The 13,042-nt window shown below is 44.5% G+C and overlaps 1 protein-coding gene across 7 annotated transcripts in view; it reads left to right on the top strand.

Moving 5' to 3' along the window:
- Myo1b (myosin IB) overlaps window positions 1–13,042 on the top strand; it is a 164,922-nt gene that overhangs the window by 17,048 nt on the left and 134,832 nt on the right. For 3 of the 7 annotated variants that reach the window (XM_029539413.1, XM_029539411.1, XM_029539410.1), the window contains exon 1: window positions 10,914–10,934. The exons of 3 other annotated variants lie outside the window; for them this stretch is intronic. In XM_029539413.1, coding sequence (XP_029395273.1) covers window positions 10,932–10,934 — 3 coding nt within the window. In that variant the 5' untranslated portion in view covers window positions 10,914–10,931. Of the gene's footprint in view, window positions 1–3,516; window positions 3,713–10,913; window positions 10,935–13,042 lie in introns of those variants that run through there. One more of the 7 variants, XM_029539412.1, reaches the window with a different exon arrangement.

The raw sequence follows: 13,042 nt of genomic DNA, 5'->3' as shown, positions 1-13,042 counted from the left end.
AACTCACTCTGTAGACCAGGCTGGCCTTGAACTCAGAAATCCGCCTGCCTCTCGAGTGCTGGGATTAAAGGCGTGTGCCACCATGCCCGGCTACCTTGGCCCTTTTCATGAACTCCACTTCATCTGTCTTGTCTCCTGCTCTTCTTAAGTCACAACTCCACCTTTTATGGCAAAATGCTCAGTGTCTCTGTCGTGAAATTTACATGAGTTGAACTGTGGTAAATTGTATTTGATGGTAGCACGGAACAATCATGGGACACCGAGCTTTTGGCTTTTCTTCCCGAGTCCCTCGGTTTGTGGTTTAAAGGAAAAGCATGGTGGGAATATCACTTTAGGTCAAGGTTCAGTAAAAATGTACATTTGAGTTTGCCTTGAGTTTCACAAATTAATTTTTTCCTCCAGAGTTTGGTTTTGAGTTCCTTTTCTTTTCAGGAGCCCACTTTAGTTAAAATTAGACGGAGTGGGTTGTAATCCCAATAGAATCTGGGGCGGAATTATTTCAGTGGGTGTGTTAGAACTGACATACATTCTCTCTCTCTCTCTCTCTCTCTCTCTCTCTCTCTCTCTCTCTCTGTCTATGTATGTATGTGTGTGCACATATGTATGTAATACACACAGACACATACAGACACACAGACATAAATATAAGGACACACTTGACACACACAGAGATACACATAGACACACACAGATACACATACATTCAGACACATACACAGACACATGAACTCAGACACATACACACACATGCAGACACACACAGACACATGTACACAGACATATACATTCAGACACATACATAAACACATGAGCACAGGCACACACACAGACTATACAGACACACAGATACATGTACACAGACACACACATACATTTAGACACATACACAGACACATGAACATACGGACACACATATGGACACATGTACATAGACATACATAAATACACACACATTCACATACATGGCATAGAGGATTAAAGCTATGTAGATGTTAAGAACCTGTTTGATGCTGAGCTGGACATATAGACATTGCATGTTAACAAAGGAGTCAGGGTTGATGTAGGTGTAGACCATAAGCATTAAGTTGTTTGGGATTTTGATGTGTATGTGTTCACCTAGAAATGTGGGATTTCTGATGTCTGTGAGTCTTAGACTGTTTCTAAGTACTGTAACAGAATAGCTGAGGCTAGGTAATTGAAACCTTATGTCAGCTCATCATTCTGGAGATTCAAGAGCACACATTAGCATTTGCTGGATTTATGTTAGAAAATGGAAGGCATTTGGGCCTACATGGAAGGAGGAACCAGATGAGTGGTCCTGCTGTGTAGTAACCCACTCTTTGCAGGACTAAGCCAGTCTTTGGAGAAGCACCCTGGTCTCTTCTAATCACCTCATCATCTCCCAACAGGCCACTGCTTCTCAGCATCGACACTTTGGACAATTAAAACTTAGCATGAATTTTCATTGGAGCACACCATATTCAAACCATAACAATGAGTGTAGGTGGTTTTCATGAAAGGTCTTAGCTTTTTAAAAATTCACCCGACCTTATGTCATCTGAACTGAGTCCTCTCTCCCCCCTCCTCTCCCCCCAGTATAAGGAATTGAACCTGAGACTCTCACAGACATGCTCTACGGTAGTGCTAAACACCATGTTATTTTCAAGACATTGCGTATCAGATCTGTAAGTGTGGAGCAGCCGTAAGTGGATTTACTATTGGGCTGCTTAGAGCAGGGATGTCCACATTTTGCTGAGGCCCTTTATAGTCTTTGCTAGAGTAAAATTCTCTTTGAGGGCAATGTTTATCTCTGCTGGCAGTTTTAAAGATGAAAAATTTTGAAGTATGAAACTCAAATTTATTTTTCAATAGCAGTGTGCGTGTTGATTCTTTGAATCTTTCCGAGCGCAGCTATGGCATGGCGTGTGGCCTTGTGCTCCCGACCCTATGCTGTGCTATGGATTTGAAGTGTTATTTTTGTGCCTCCGTGACTTGAGAACTGAGTGCATACATCCGGATATAGTTTTGAAAGGCCAGCTCTACTTTTAGCTGGATAGCGTGCTGACACTCTATTCTTTAATTGTCCAGGCCTCGGTGGCACAACCTATAATCCCAGTACTTGGGAGGTTGAGGTCAGCCTGGGCTATGTAGTGAGTTGCAGTCCAAGTGGAGCCACAGGAGACACTGTCTGGGGGGAGGGGGGCGGGGCTCGGGGGGGGGGTAGACCAAGGAGGAAGAGAGGAAGGCCTTCTAGTTTGGCCACGCTTGCTCCCTCTCATTGGTAAGTTTCCCAGATTTTAATTGTCTAATTTCTTCTGTGCACTTTCTATTTCATCTTGTTTGACTCATTCCAGTTCTTATTCTCAAGCTGCTAGATTGGTGCTCCAGCTGGAGTCCCTGATGCTAGATTGCGATATGCCTTCCCCTCCCCCCCGACCCCCCCTAGTTAGAGCCTGTTTCCCCCTTGACTTGCCTGCTCTTATGTAGTGTGTAATCCGAACAGCCACACCAAGCAGCCCTTGCTCGGTTAGTTAGTATTTGTCACAAGTAACCCAGATGATGAGTTAAACATTCTTTTTGCTGTCTAGGCTGTTGTTTAAATCTGAAATGTCTTCCCAAAGCCCATGTGTTAACCGCTTGTTTGCCGGCCTGGGGCACTCTTAGGGGAGCTATTTTGGCTAACATGAGGTGAACACAAACTTCAACCATGCTGCACCGCTCTAATAAGGGCTAAGTGAATGTGGACCAAATCCTCTGAAACTCGCAGCCCAAATAAACCTTTTCTTCTTTTAAGTTGATTACCTCAGGCATTTTGTTACAGTAACAGAAGGATGATGAACACAGCTTCCCAGCTTCTGTATCTGTTCTGTTCAGTGGTGCTGAGGTGGCTCTCCATCACCTGTATGTAGCATTTTCTCAGACTGAGATCATCATGATGATTTGTCATTAGTAACACTGCAGTGTGGACACAGTAGGTGACACTCTGCCATAGTCCTCTCAGTTCTCTCCTGCTTGCAGCACTCTGACAGGCATACGTTCCTTAGGTAGACTCCCTGCCTAGCCTAGGATCCCTTTATTTTCTGCTGCATTGTCCACTAGGGTTGCACATAGCTGTCTCCTGTTGCCATTTTATGTAGTGGCTCTTTGCTAAACGTTTTTTTACGCTTACCGCTTTAAAGGGTCCTTCTCTGTGTTCACAATTCATGTCATCTTTTGTCATCCAGGTCATCTAGTCAGGTTTTGCCCTAAGCTGTCTTTCTCTGATCGGCCTGTGCCATGCCAACTGCTCTACTGCTAATTGCAAATGTAAATCTCATCCCCATATTCCTCCTCATCTTGAGGTGAAGAGGCTGTGTGGCGTGCATACTGTTGATTGTAATTGTCCCAGCTTGATTGCAAATGCCTGGGAAGTGGTGGATAGATTCTCGTTCTTCTCTTGTGCTCTGAGCAGGCTAGGTGCTGCTCGGCAGTGGTGCTCGACAGCAGACAGTCCACTGCAGTTCACGATGCAGGTCGGCCCTGGGTACCTGCTCTGGCTACCTCTGCCAGCCTGGTGTTGACCTACTTTCCTCTTCTTATCTGTGTGCAAACTGTTTGTTGTACTTAGTGTGTTCTTGCTGTTACAACGAGTGTTTGTCTCTCCCTTTTTGTATGAACCGAGTGCTAAAGTGCTGGTGAAGTCTGTGGAGAAAACAATGGAGGGGAAAAGTTGGTAAGCAGCTTAGTTTCTTACTTTAGTTCATAGTGACTCTGATTTTCTCAGCATCTCTCTAACCACGTATTATGAAACAGGCAAAGAGTAGAACTGTAAATTTTAAGGTTTTAGCCTTTTAATTTCCTAGTTCACAATCTCCTATGTTTTGAAAATGTTTTCTTTTTTTTTTTTTTCGAGACAGGGTTTCTCTGTGTAACCTTGGCTGTCCTGGAACTCACTCTGTAGACCAGGCTGGCCTCGAACTCAGAAATCCACCTACCTCTGCCTCCCAAGTGCTGGGATTAAAGGCATGTGCCACCACACCCGGCTGAAAATGCTTTCTGACCAAGTACCTATAGAGGAAGTGAACTTTTTTCCACATCGAGATTTGATGGTGCAGTTTGTTCTGTGTCCCCCAGGGACACAGGTTGGATGGCTCTTTGCATGGGCAAGCTGACTAAGATGGACTTTTGTATAAAGTAAGAGGTATGCTTTATTCAAGGAGAGATGTGTACAAGTGGCCCTTTTGCTGTGAATGGCGACATTTAGGGGAAGTCCTGCCATTGCATTGCATTGGTTGGAAGTTTAAGCAGAACTGTCATTCAAATTTAGTTAACATTTGTAAGTGGACACGTTGTAAACGTAGGTTTTAGGAAACACGTTTGGCATCATTTAAAAATTATTATGACGAGCTGTAAAAGCTGATTTGTTGTCTCTCAGTTCTTCATAAATCGTGCAGAGTGCAGTCAGTAAGAATCGTGATAGCTTTGATCCTTAAATATAGTGTCATTTCTAACATTACAAGGACAAAGGACCCAGAAATTGATACAGAAAAATGCTTCCAAATTCTAATGTGGTTGTTGATTTTAGTCAACTTTATGTGAATCAATACACTGTAGCAAGTTAGCAATTTTTTTTTTTAAATTCTTTTCAAATTACAAAGTAGCTTTGCCCTCTGAATTTATATTATGGGGTCTTTGGGGGGGAACATCCTCGCTATTTTTGTTTGATCGCTTCTCAGCTAATAAACATTCATGAGATCCTAATGTAAATGTATAAACATCTCTCCCTTTGTTTACATAGCTTATTAGACTTTATTTTAGTAGCTAGCTGCTCAAGGAGTTTCTGAATTTTTTTCCTAAGGACGTTTCTTAGCCACAGCTACAGAGCCATGACTGAAGCTGCACTTTCAAGGAATGTACTTTTGCTAATATGTAGACGTACTAATTTGGAATTTTGATCTCATAACTAAGTTCTTTCATAACCAGATGGATTTTTTTTACTTATTTTATTAGATATTTTCTTCATTTACATTTTAAATGCTATCCCGAATGTCCCCTATACCCTCCCCGCACCCTGCTCCCCTGCCCACCCACTCCTACTTCTTGGCCCTGGCGTTTCCCTGTATGGGGCATATAAAGTTTGCAAGACCAAGGGGCATCTCTTCCCAACGATGGCTGACTAGGCCAAACCAGATGGATTTTTAAACGTAGCTGATGATTGTGTGGATAGCTGTAAGCACACAGAATCTGTGTATGCCCGAGGAGCTGCATGCTGGACTGGACTGTTTATTTTATGCATATCTTTCTGTGGTGTCTGTAGTTAGACTTTTGATACATGTTTTTCATGATGAGTCTGAAACAGATAGCTGCTTCCCTTTGCTTCTGAGAAAATGACAATGAGATTTTTGTGGACTGGCATATGCTGACTTTTTTTTTAGAACATTCTTTAGAACTACCCAAATAAAGGAAATCAGCCTTTCTAGAATTAATCATGTCAGCAATGATGGAAACAGGGACAGGAGACTATAGGAGCAAACTCAGGGAGACTGTGTTACGTACTTTTGTGGGGAAACTGAGGCTTGGAGAAGTAGCATTAGGCCTGAGCTGTCATGGGCACACGGTAGATCACTGTTCTGGCATTCAGTGGTCCAGGCTTTGAGTGGACAGGTGGTGTAAGTAGAGGGAGAGGCCCGGCAGGGCGCTAGAGGACTTTGGTGGGATTTTTATCCTGTGGAACAAAACGAACTTAATACCTTCTGCTTAGTAAGTGGACTCCTTTGGAAGGGCAGTTGCTTTTCCCGAAGGCTGTACTCAGTTTAATAATTACTTGGCGTTCTTGGCACCTGTGGATCCAAAGGGGCCAATGAGAGCCGTCAGCTTGCCAGTTATATTTGAGCAGTTTTACATTCACACTGGGGTTCCAGGGTTCGCCAATCTAAACATTTGACTCCTTGGAATCTTTTTATCCGCCTTGAGGTAATGGATTGAGAAGTCTAAGAGTTATAATTAGCGCATTCCCTGGTACAGCTGAGTTTGTGTTTCTGGATGGAGCAGCGGTTTATGGTGTGTGGCTACCTTGTCCTGCAGGGATCGTAGCCCTTCAGACGTTAGCTCACTGAGTCTTGTAACACTGCTGCCTGTGAGTTGTGTAGTGTGATTACAGGTTCCCTCTTAACACTAGTGTTCTGCATCTCCTGGGCTCGTGGAAGGTGAGGGATGCTTCTGTGGGGTGTGGGGAAACAAAGGGGGGGAAGGACAGGATGTGGCTTTTTGGTGAGCCGGGATGAGATGTCCCTTCCTGATGTTCCTGACACGACTTAGCGGACAGACGTAACTCTGGGAAGTGACAGTAGGGACCTGGTGCCGGCTGTGCGTTCTCCTGGGGAATGTGTGTTCATTACTTTGCTGATGTCACAAAGTAAGTCACAAGGGCTGCTTAAAAAAAAAAAAAAAAAAAAAAAGGAAGCGTTTATGTTGGCTCACAGTTCAAGAGTGCAGACTGTCACAGAGAAGTCATGACATGGTGAGGGAGGTGGACACACTGTACCCACAGTCAGGAAGCAAAGAGTGAGGGATGCTGGCGCCTAGCTAAGTCTTGAACCCCAACTCTTGAATGGTGCCGCACACAGGTAGGGTGTGTTTTTCCATCTGATATAACCAAACCAGAAACTCCCACTCTGACACTTCCAGAAGTTCATCTCTAGGTGATTCTAGATCCTGTTTGCTGGCAGAGAGACGAGCTGAGGTTAAAGGTAGGGACTCCAGGAGAGTGGAAGACGTCTTTTGCCAATGAGGTGACTAGATTAGGTACCTGGACATTCTTGGGGAAAGACCGGTGGAAGAGCATGCGTGCTCTTGAGGTCAAAAGAAGAAAGCCATTTCTGCTATGTTTCTTGTCTGCCAATCTGTGTACACCTTGCTCTCGTCCTGAATTTGGGGATCAGAAATTGGAATTCCAGACGTGAATTCCCTTGGATTCCAGTCTGATTTTACCATTGTCAAGCTTGAGATGGATATACAGACTGTACCAGTCAGTACGCATCTGGGGTCCTTCCTTGTACCTGGTATGTCTAACCCTCAGCCTGTGGGCTAGCTGTGGCCCAGGAGAGCCTGACACAAACTAAACTCATTGAAGTATTCATTTTTTTCCCCACAGTTTCTTTTCCGTAACATCATTCTACTGTTTCTGAGCATGAGCTTTACAGAGGACCTTGCATTACGTTATCTATAGGTCATGTGCCAGGCAAACTATTTCTGCATGACTTGGATAATGCACAGTGAGACAGACGACATCTTACCTCTGGGTTGCTGTGAAGAGCTTGGCAGTTTAGCACTCAGATCAAAGGGTGCGTGCATAACTACAGCAAGTGCAGGGAGGCTCTGAGCCCCTTAGCGTGGTCCATCTTTCCTGACTCTCCCAGAGGAGCAACCCTCTAGGAGCCAGTGTTTTTTTCTGTCGGGAGGGAGGGTTTGCCTGGGATGTGATGGGATGACTCCTTGCCGAGTCATTCTCTTCCATCAGGAGATATAGTATAGATATGGTGGAGATATGGTGGTTAGTAATATAAAGCCTTCACCATTCTGGCCCCCCAAGAATCCTTCTAATTCGTCTAGATGATATGCTAGTCATATTTGCTTTCCATAGCTGGAAACAGCCTCCCTGCCTCCCAAGCCTCCATCTCTTTATGAACTGCAAAGTCTAGATGCTGCTTTCCAATCCCCACGGCCTGCCTGGGAGTGAGCGAGTGGACATTGGCTCCTAGGCAGCTCTTGTTGATCGAGCCGGTTTGCGTGCTCAGGTGGAGACCAACCTTGACCTTGGTTAGTGGTGATTCTGTCCACTTCTGTTTTTGCAGAGACACCCTCTGGGGTGTTCACCCTGAGATAACCGTCATGTCACAGTCGTACCCTCACACAGGGCTGTTGGCTGATGGACTTACATTTGTAGTTACCTCTTTACTCTCAGCCCTTGTCATAGCTGTTTGATCTTCACTGCCCGCTCCCTAGAACTCTAACGAAATCCCTCTGAGCAGCAATTCAGTAGTCTTAGCAGAAGGCCTTAGAGAAAGGCCGACAGCGGGCCTCCCTCCCGTGTATTGGCTTTACCAGTGAAATAAAAGACTGGAAAGTCAGCTAACTATAATTTGTGACATAAATACAGGAGATAGACACTACGCATATAAATTTCTCTTAGCAAGCATGTTGGTAGGAGTGAAAATTAACATAATCTGAACCTTGTCACTAATGCATGTCAGCCCTCCTTCTTACATGCATTGAACAACAGAAATCACCCCTATGGTTGTGTGGTCCACTAAACCCTGCTCTTTAAAGAACTACATGTGGCAGGACCTGTCTGCATCCAGAGTGCCAGCCTGCCTTTCTCAGGAGAGGAGCAGGGACACACACTCACTCGGTATTATTGGTGTGTCACAGTGCCTGAAACGTTGTGACGTACACTGTAGACAGAGTTGGCTTAAGCAATGGACATTTGTTTCTTATAGCTCTGGAAGCTGGGAAGTTCAAAATGTGGTTTCTGCTGAGTCTCCTTTTGCTGGCTTGCAGAAACATTGGTGTCCCCTCACATTTATGTCTTTTATAAAGACAGAATCTCCCCATGTCCTTCCTGGTGGCCTCTAGTACCGCAGAACCGGGAGATAGAGCTTCAGGCGGGAGAACACAAACATTCAGTCCGTAACAGCTGGCTTGCTTCGAGTGTGCTACCTAGGATCAGTGACTCCTCACACTGGGTTAAATCAGGCCAGGCCGAGTTTAAGTCAAGAAGCTCAGCTGAGGCTCAGAATTGAAACGACCCTGGCATCTGACGTGTTTCTCTCTGCCCCACGTGGTCTGTCTTCAAGAGTCAGTCTTTCCTTCAGAAGGGTGGCCTCTGCAAGGCCTAAATGACTTGTTCTCAGCATCTCCACCAGTTTCTACGTCAGTGCTTGCAGCCTCTTGACTGTGGTTTGTGTGGCCTGGTCCCAGGCCCATGGAAGCCAGCACTGTTCCGACCAGTGTGCATTGCCCAGTTAGCTGTGGCCTGGATGAAGATGCTGCTGTTGGAGACCATTGGAAGTGTTGGCATGCTGTGGATTGTGTGGAGTTTGTCTTAGAGTGGAGGGACTTCAAGAGAGGAGATTAATGAGGAAGGCAAAAGAGTTGTGGGGGCATGGGTTCTCTGCCAAGAAATCTGTTTCTTTTTGAAGTAAAATATACATAAATGAAATTTATGAGTTTAGCTTTTCATAAGAATTCTATAAATTAAGGATTTAGGCTAAGGTATGCATCTTGATTGGAGTTTTATTTTTTTATTTCTTGCTCATCTGCATTTTCTTTTCTTTTTCTTTTTTTTTCTATAGTGGACACACACTTCTTTCTCTTAGTCATTAGAGAGGCCATTTGAAATGTCAGAAGTGGACGGTTTGGGTTGGAAGGTTGCTCAGTGAGTAGTGGAAGCATTTGCCACTAATTCTGATGATCTGAGTTCCATTCCTGGCCCACGTGGTCAAACGAGAGAGCAGACTCCTACCATTGTCCTCTGAGCTCTACAGGTGTGCCCTGGCACGCTCACGTGCACACGAAACAAATGTCATTAAAAAAAAAAAAAAACTTGAACATGGGGTGTTCTGTTGCTGCTCCTGCTAAACTCTGACTTCTGGGAGTGGTGTGGGGGGAGGGGAGAGAGGTTCTGTGATTGCTCCTGTGTCCCTAACCATTCATACAGTGCCAGTCTCTCATCAGGATTAGCTCTGTACATGTTGCTCTAACTGAATAAAATGGACATTTAATCCACTCCCACGCCCACCCCCATCCCCACCCCCAGATGATTTTTGGTGCTATTTTAAAAGGTTGAAGAAGGAAATACCAATTCTCAGCGCTTGCTCCTGTTAGGTTCTGAACCTCGAGGTCGCTCTCTTTTGGTCTCTCTCTTGCCTTTGATGTGATGAGAGTTATTTTGTTTGTGGCATTTCATCGTATTGGCCCAGTTTTCTGTCTTAAATGTGTTTTGCATGTCATTCTCAATAGCATTAATGGCTTCATTTGGAGCTATGTGCTTGATTTTATTTCCTGTCCTATTGTTGGTATTATGATTTTTGGAGAAATCCTCAAGTAGCTTGAAGCTCTTATCATTCTTCTGCCTCCTAACTGTGACCAAATTTGTACAGTGGCAGCTGTGAGAATGCCCATTGCTGTGTGAATCAGACGTTAATAGTCCTTTGCATCTGTGTCTGTTGTTTGTATTTTACTGAATGCCTGTCATGTACATGGGGCAGTGCCATAGACTTTGGGGAACTACCAAGGAATAAGACAGGATTCTTACATTGAAGAGCTGAAGCGACCAGCAAACAGGGCCACTGTACCTGGAGGTTAATGAGTGGAAACCAGAGTTAGTTAAAGACATTGGTACTGTTAGGAAGTACTCCTGTAGCTACTGCCGCTGGGGCAATATCTAAAGATGCTACAATGGCATCAATACAGTTGCTACAATACAATTCTAAAATTCTATGGTGTTTTAAATGTCCTCTTTCGGTTAGCAAGCCGAAGATAACTTTATGAGTGTTTTCCTACTCGTAAGTTGTTTTTGGCTTTGCTGTAGAGGTTGTTTCAGATTTAAAGTACTATGACTTATTATTCTTGTGACTCATTGAGATGTCAGCTCTAATTTGTTCATGCTCTTTCATATGCAGAAGTATTTCCGCTTAAAAGTATTCATTGTTGCTGGCCTGTGGTACTCTGAGAACTTCAATTCATTGTAGGGGCAATAAGATACCTTTTATTTCTGCGTATCCTCCATTTCTTGTTAACTATTGATTATTGATTTGGAAGAGCCTTCTGTATTATTGTTTTGATACTGAATGGTGGAGTGCTCATGTACTTCCCGTGTTCTTAGGTCCTCATCTATGTATGTGGCTGACAGGCAGAGGAGTGACTGCCGTGTATATGCAATATTCACAGTTATGGTGAGTTGCATGGTAGGTAGCTTGTAATGTAAGGTGAGTGATGGGGTAAACGAGTTTGTTGAACTGTTGGTAGGTTACAGTGGTCCTAAGATGCTTAAGGGTATTTTATCCCACATTCTTTTTTTTTTTTTTTTTTTTTGGTTTTGAAGACAGCTTGAAATGATGCTTTTAATATTTTAAACTGTGTTTTGTGCTATATAGGTTTCCAGTAAACAAGCTGTAACCTTGAAGTAAGCAGTAGTCATTTTAGAAGTACTTGAGAGCAGGTAGGGGAGAGAGCAGCTGCCTCATTTACGTGGACAGTGGCCGTAAAAGGGCTCGAATAGCCACGGGCTCATCTGGCACTGGCTAGTTAGTGGGCTGCTTGCTGGCTCAGTTACCCTGCAATTCAGGGGCCTTGCTTCCTGTGGCCCCTCAGAAGGTCCCCCAGTCATTGTTTTATAGACTGCCTCATGCTAGGGAGGAAGGTTAGATTTCATAAAAATAATAAAATCTATCAGTGGCTAGGTACCATGCATTAGGTACACTGAGTTTTATGTTAGCTACAGATTTGGTTTGAATAATAGACAGATTGAGAATTGCCGAGAGGTCACAGATCAACAAGGATGCAGTGGGCAGGAAGCAAGGGCTGCTGAAGGGGCCGCATGGTCTTTCTTCACGTTGGTGTATGTGGTGATGATTATAGTCCTGGCCCTGGCCATCTGTTGTCCGCACTCCCAGGAGGGTTAGGTGGATGTGCACAAGCTGTGCTCCCACCTCCTGCTTATGCTAGGATTGGGAGAATGTAGATCTGCCAGAAACTGGCATTAACTCCCTACAAAAGTCATTGTAGCTGGGAACTCCCTACATGGTAGATCAGGGACAAGGAAGAGTAGGACCGAGCGGCCAACATTGCCTGCAAGACCCACATCTACTATGGAGATCAGCTGACCTCACATAGACAGTTTGTTTATTTATTTTGGGTCAGGTTGGTTTGCTGCTTGAGATAGGGTCTTGCTATGTAGTCAGTCTATAAATTGTCCCGCCCTAATGTTGTTAGAGCAGGAGATGCCTGACTTCACATACACCTACCTTTCTTATCATACCTACATGTAGGAAAAGAAAATGCTCCAGAGAAAATGATGGATCTCTTCACTGCATGGCTAAAAATGTGTTGACCCCACTGTTGTCTGAGAAGGTCTCTTTTGTCATTTGACTTAATGGCCTCCTCCGAGGGAAGCTCTGGGGAGGAGTCTTGGTGAGGCTTCTCTATTTAAGCAGTTCTTGTGAGTTAGACATCTTGAGGGCTGGTTGTTGATAAGGGTCAAGCAATCATGTATCACTCTCAGCCAGAATTTTGCACTATCATTCCTTAAAGATGGAACTGTTTTAAAGGTTGCCTTGTTGCCATGGACTAGTAATGCACACTGGACATACCACCTCAGGAAGCCAACCTGAGAATTTGCCTCTTGGCCTTCCTTCCTTCCCTGCAGAGAGCTGTCAGTCTTGGCTGATGGTTGGTTGAGGGCTATGAAGAACTGGAAGAAACAGTGAGGTGGTAACTCCTGGATTCTACCTCTTTGCAGTGGGAGGGCTTATCCTTTTTTCCAGGCGCTGGAAGCCAAACAGGTTTGGGCTGGGCTGCAGCAGGCACAGTGACCCTTCTGAGTAGAAAATTCTTTCCTTGTCAGCCTTTCAGACAGGCCATTTTCATGAACACATGACTCTGGTATTCTGAATTTCCTGTATTCAGAGCTTCTAATGTTACAGGTATGAGGTCTGAGTCCCAAGGGCATGGCTCCGCCGGTGGTTCCAGTAAGAGCTGTCTAATCTTGTTGGTCTTCCATGTGCTGCTGTTCCTGTGTCCTCCACCTCATACCCCTTAGCTAGGTCAAGCCTTTGCTTCTGACATTCCACTTTCTGGCACCAGTTCCTTTGGTTCACCATAAGATGCCTTCTGGAGCAAATAGTTAAGAGAGCTAAGGGGGTTCACATCATGGAAACCATGAGGAAAGAGGAATGAGTGCACTTTGATCTAGAGACTTATGATGTCACTAGAATTCCTTCGCTAATAATTTTCAGTAATTTTCCTGCCTTGCCTCCTCCATGTGTGGTTTTCCCCTGGGACT

The sequence above is a fragment of the Mus pahari genome, chromosome 5 (assembly GCF_900095145.1).
Source record: "Mus pahari chromosome 5, PAHARI_EIJ_v1.1, whole genome shotgun sequence".
In the NCBI taxonomy this organism is placed as follows: domain Eukaryota; kingdom Metazoa; phylum Chordata; class Mammalia; order Rodentia; family Muridae; genus Mus; species Mus pahari.
The sequence above is the reverse complement of the archived record's forward strand: the minus strand, read 5'-3'. Positions and strand labels throughout refer to the sequence as shown.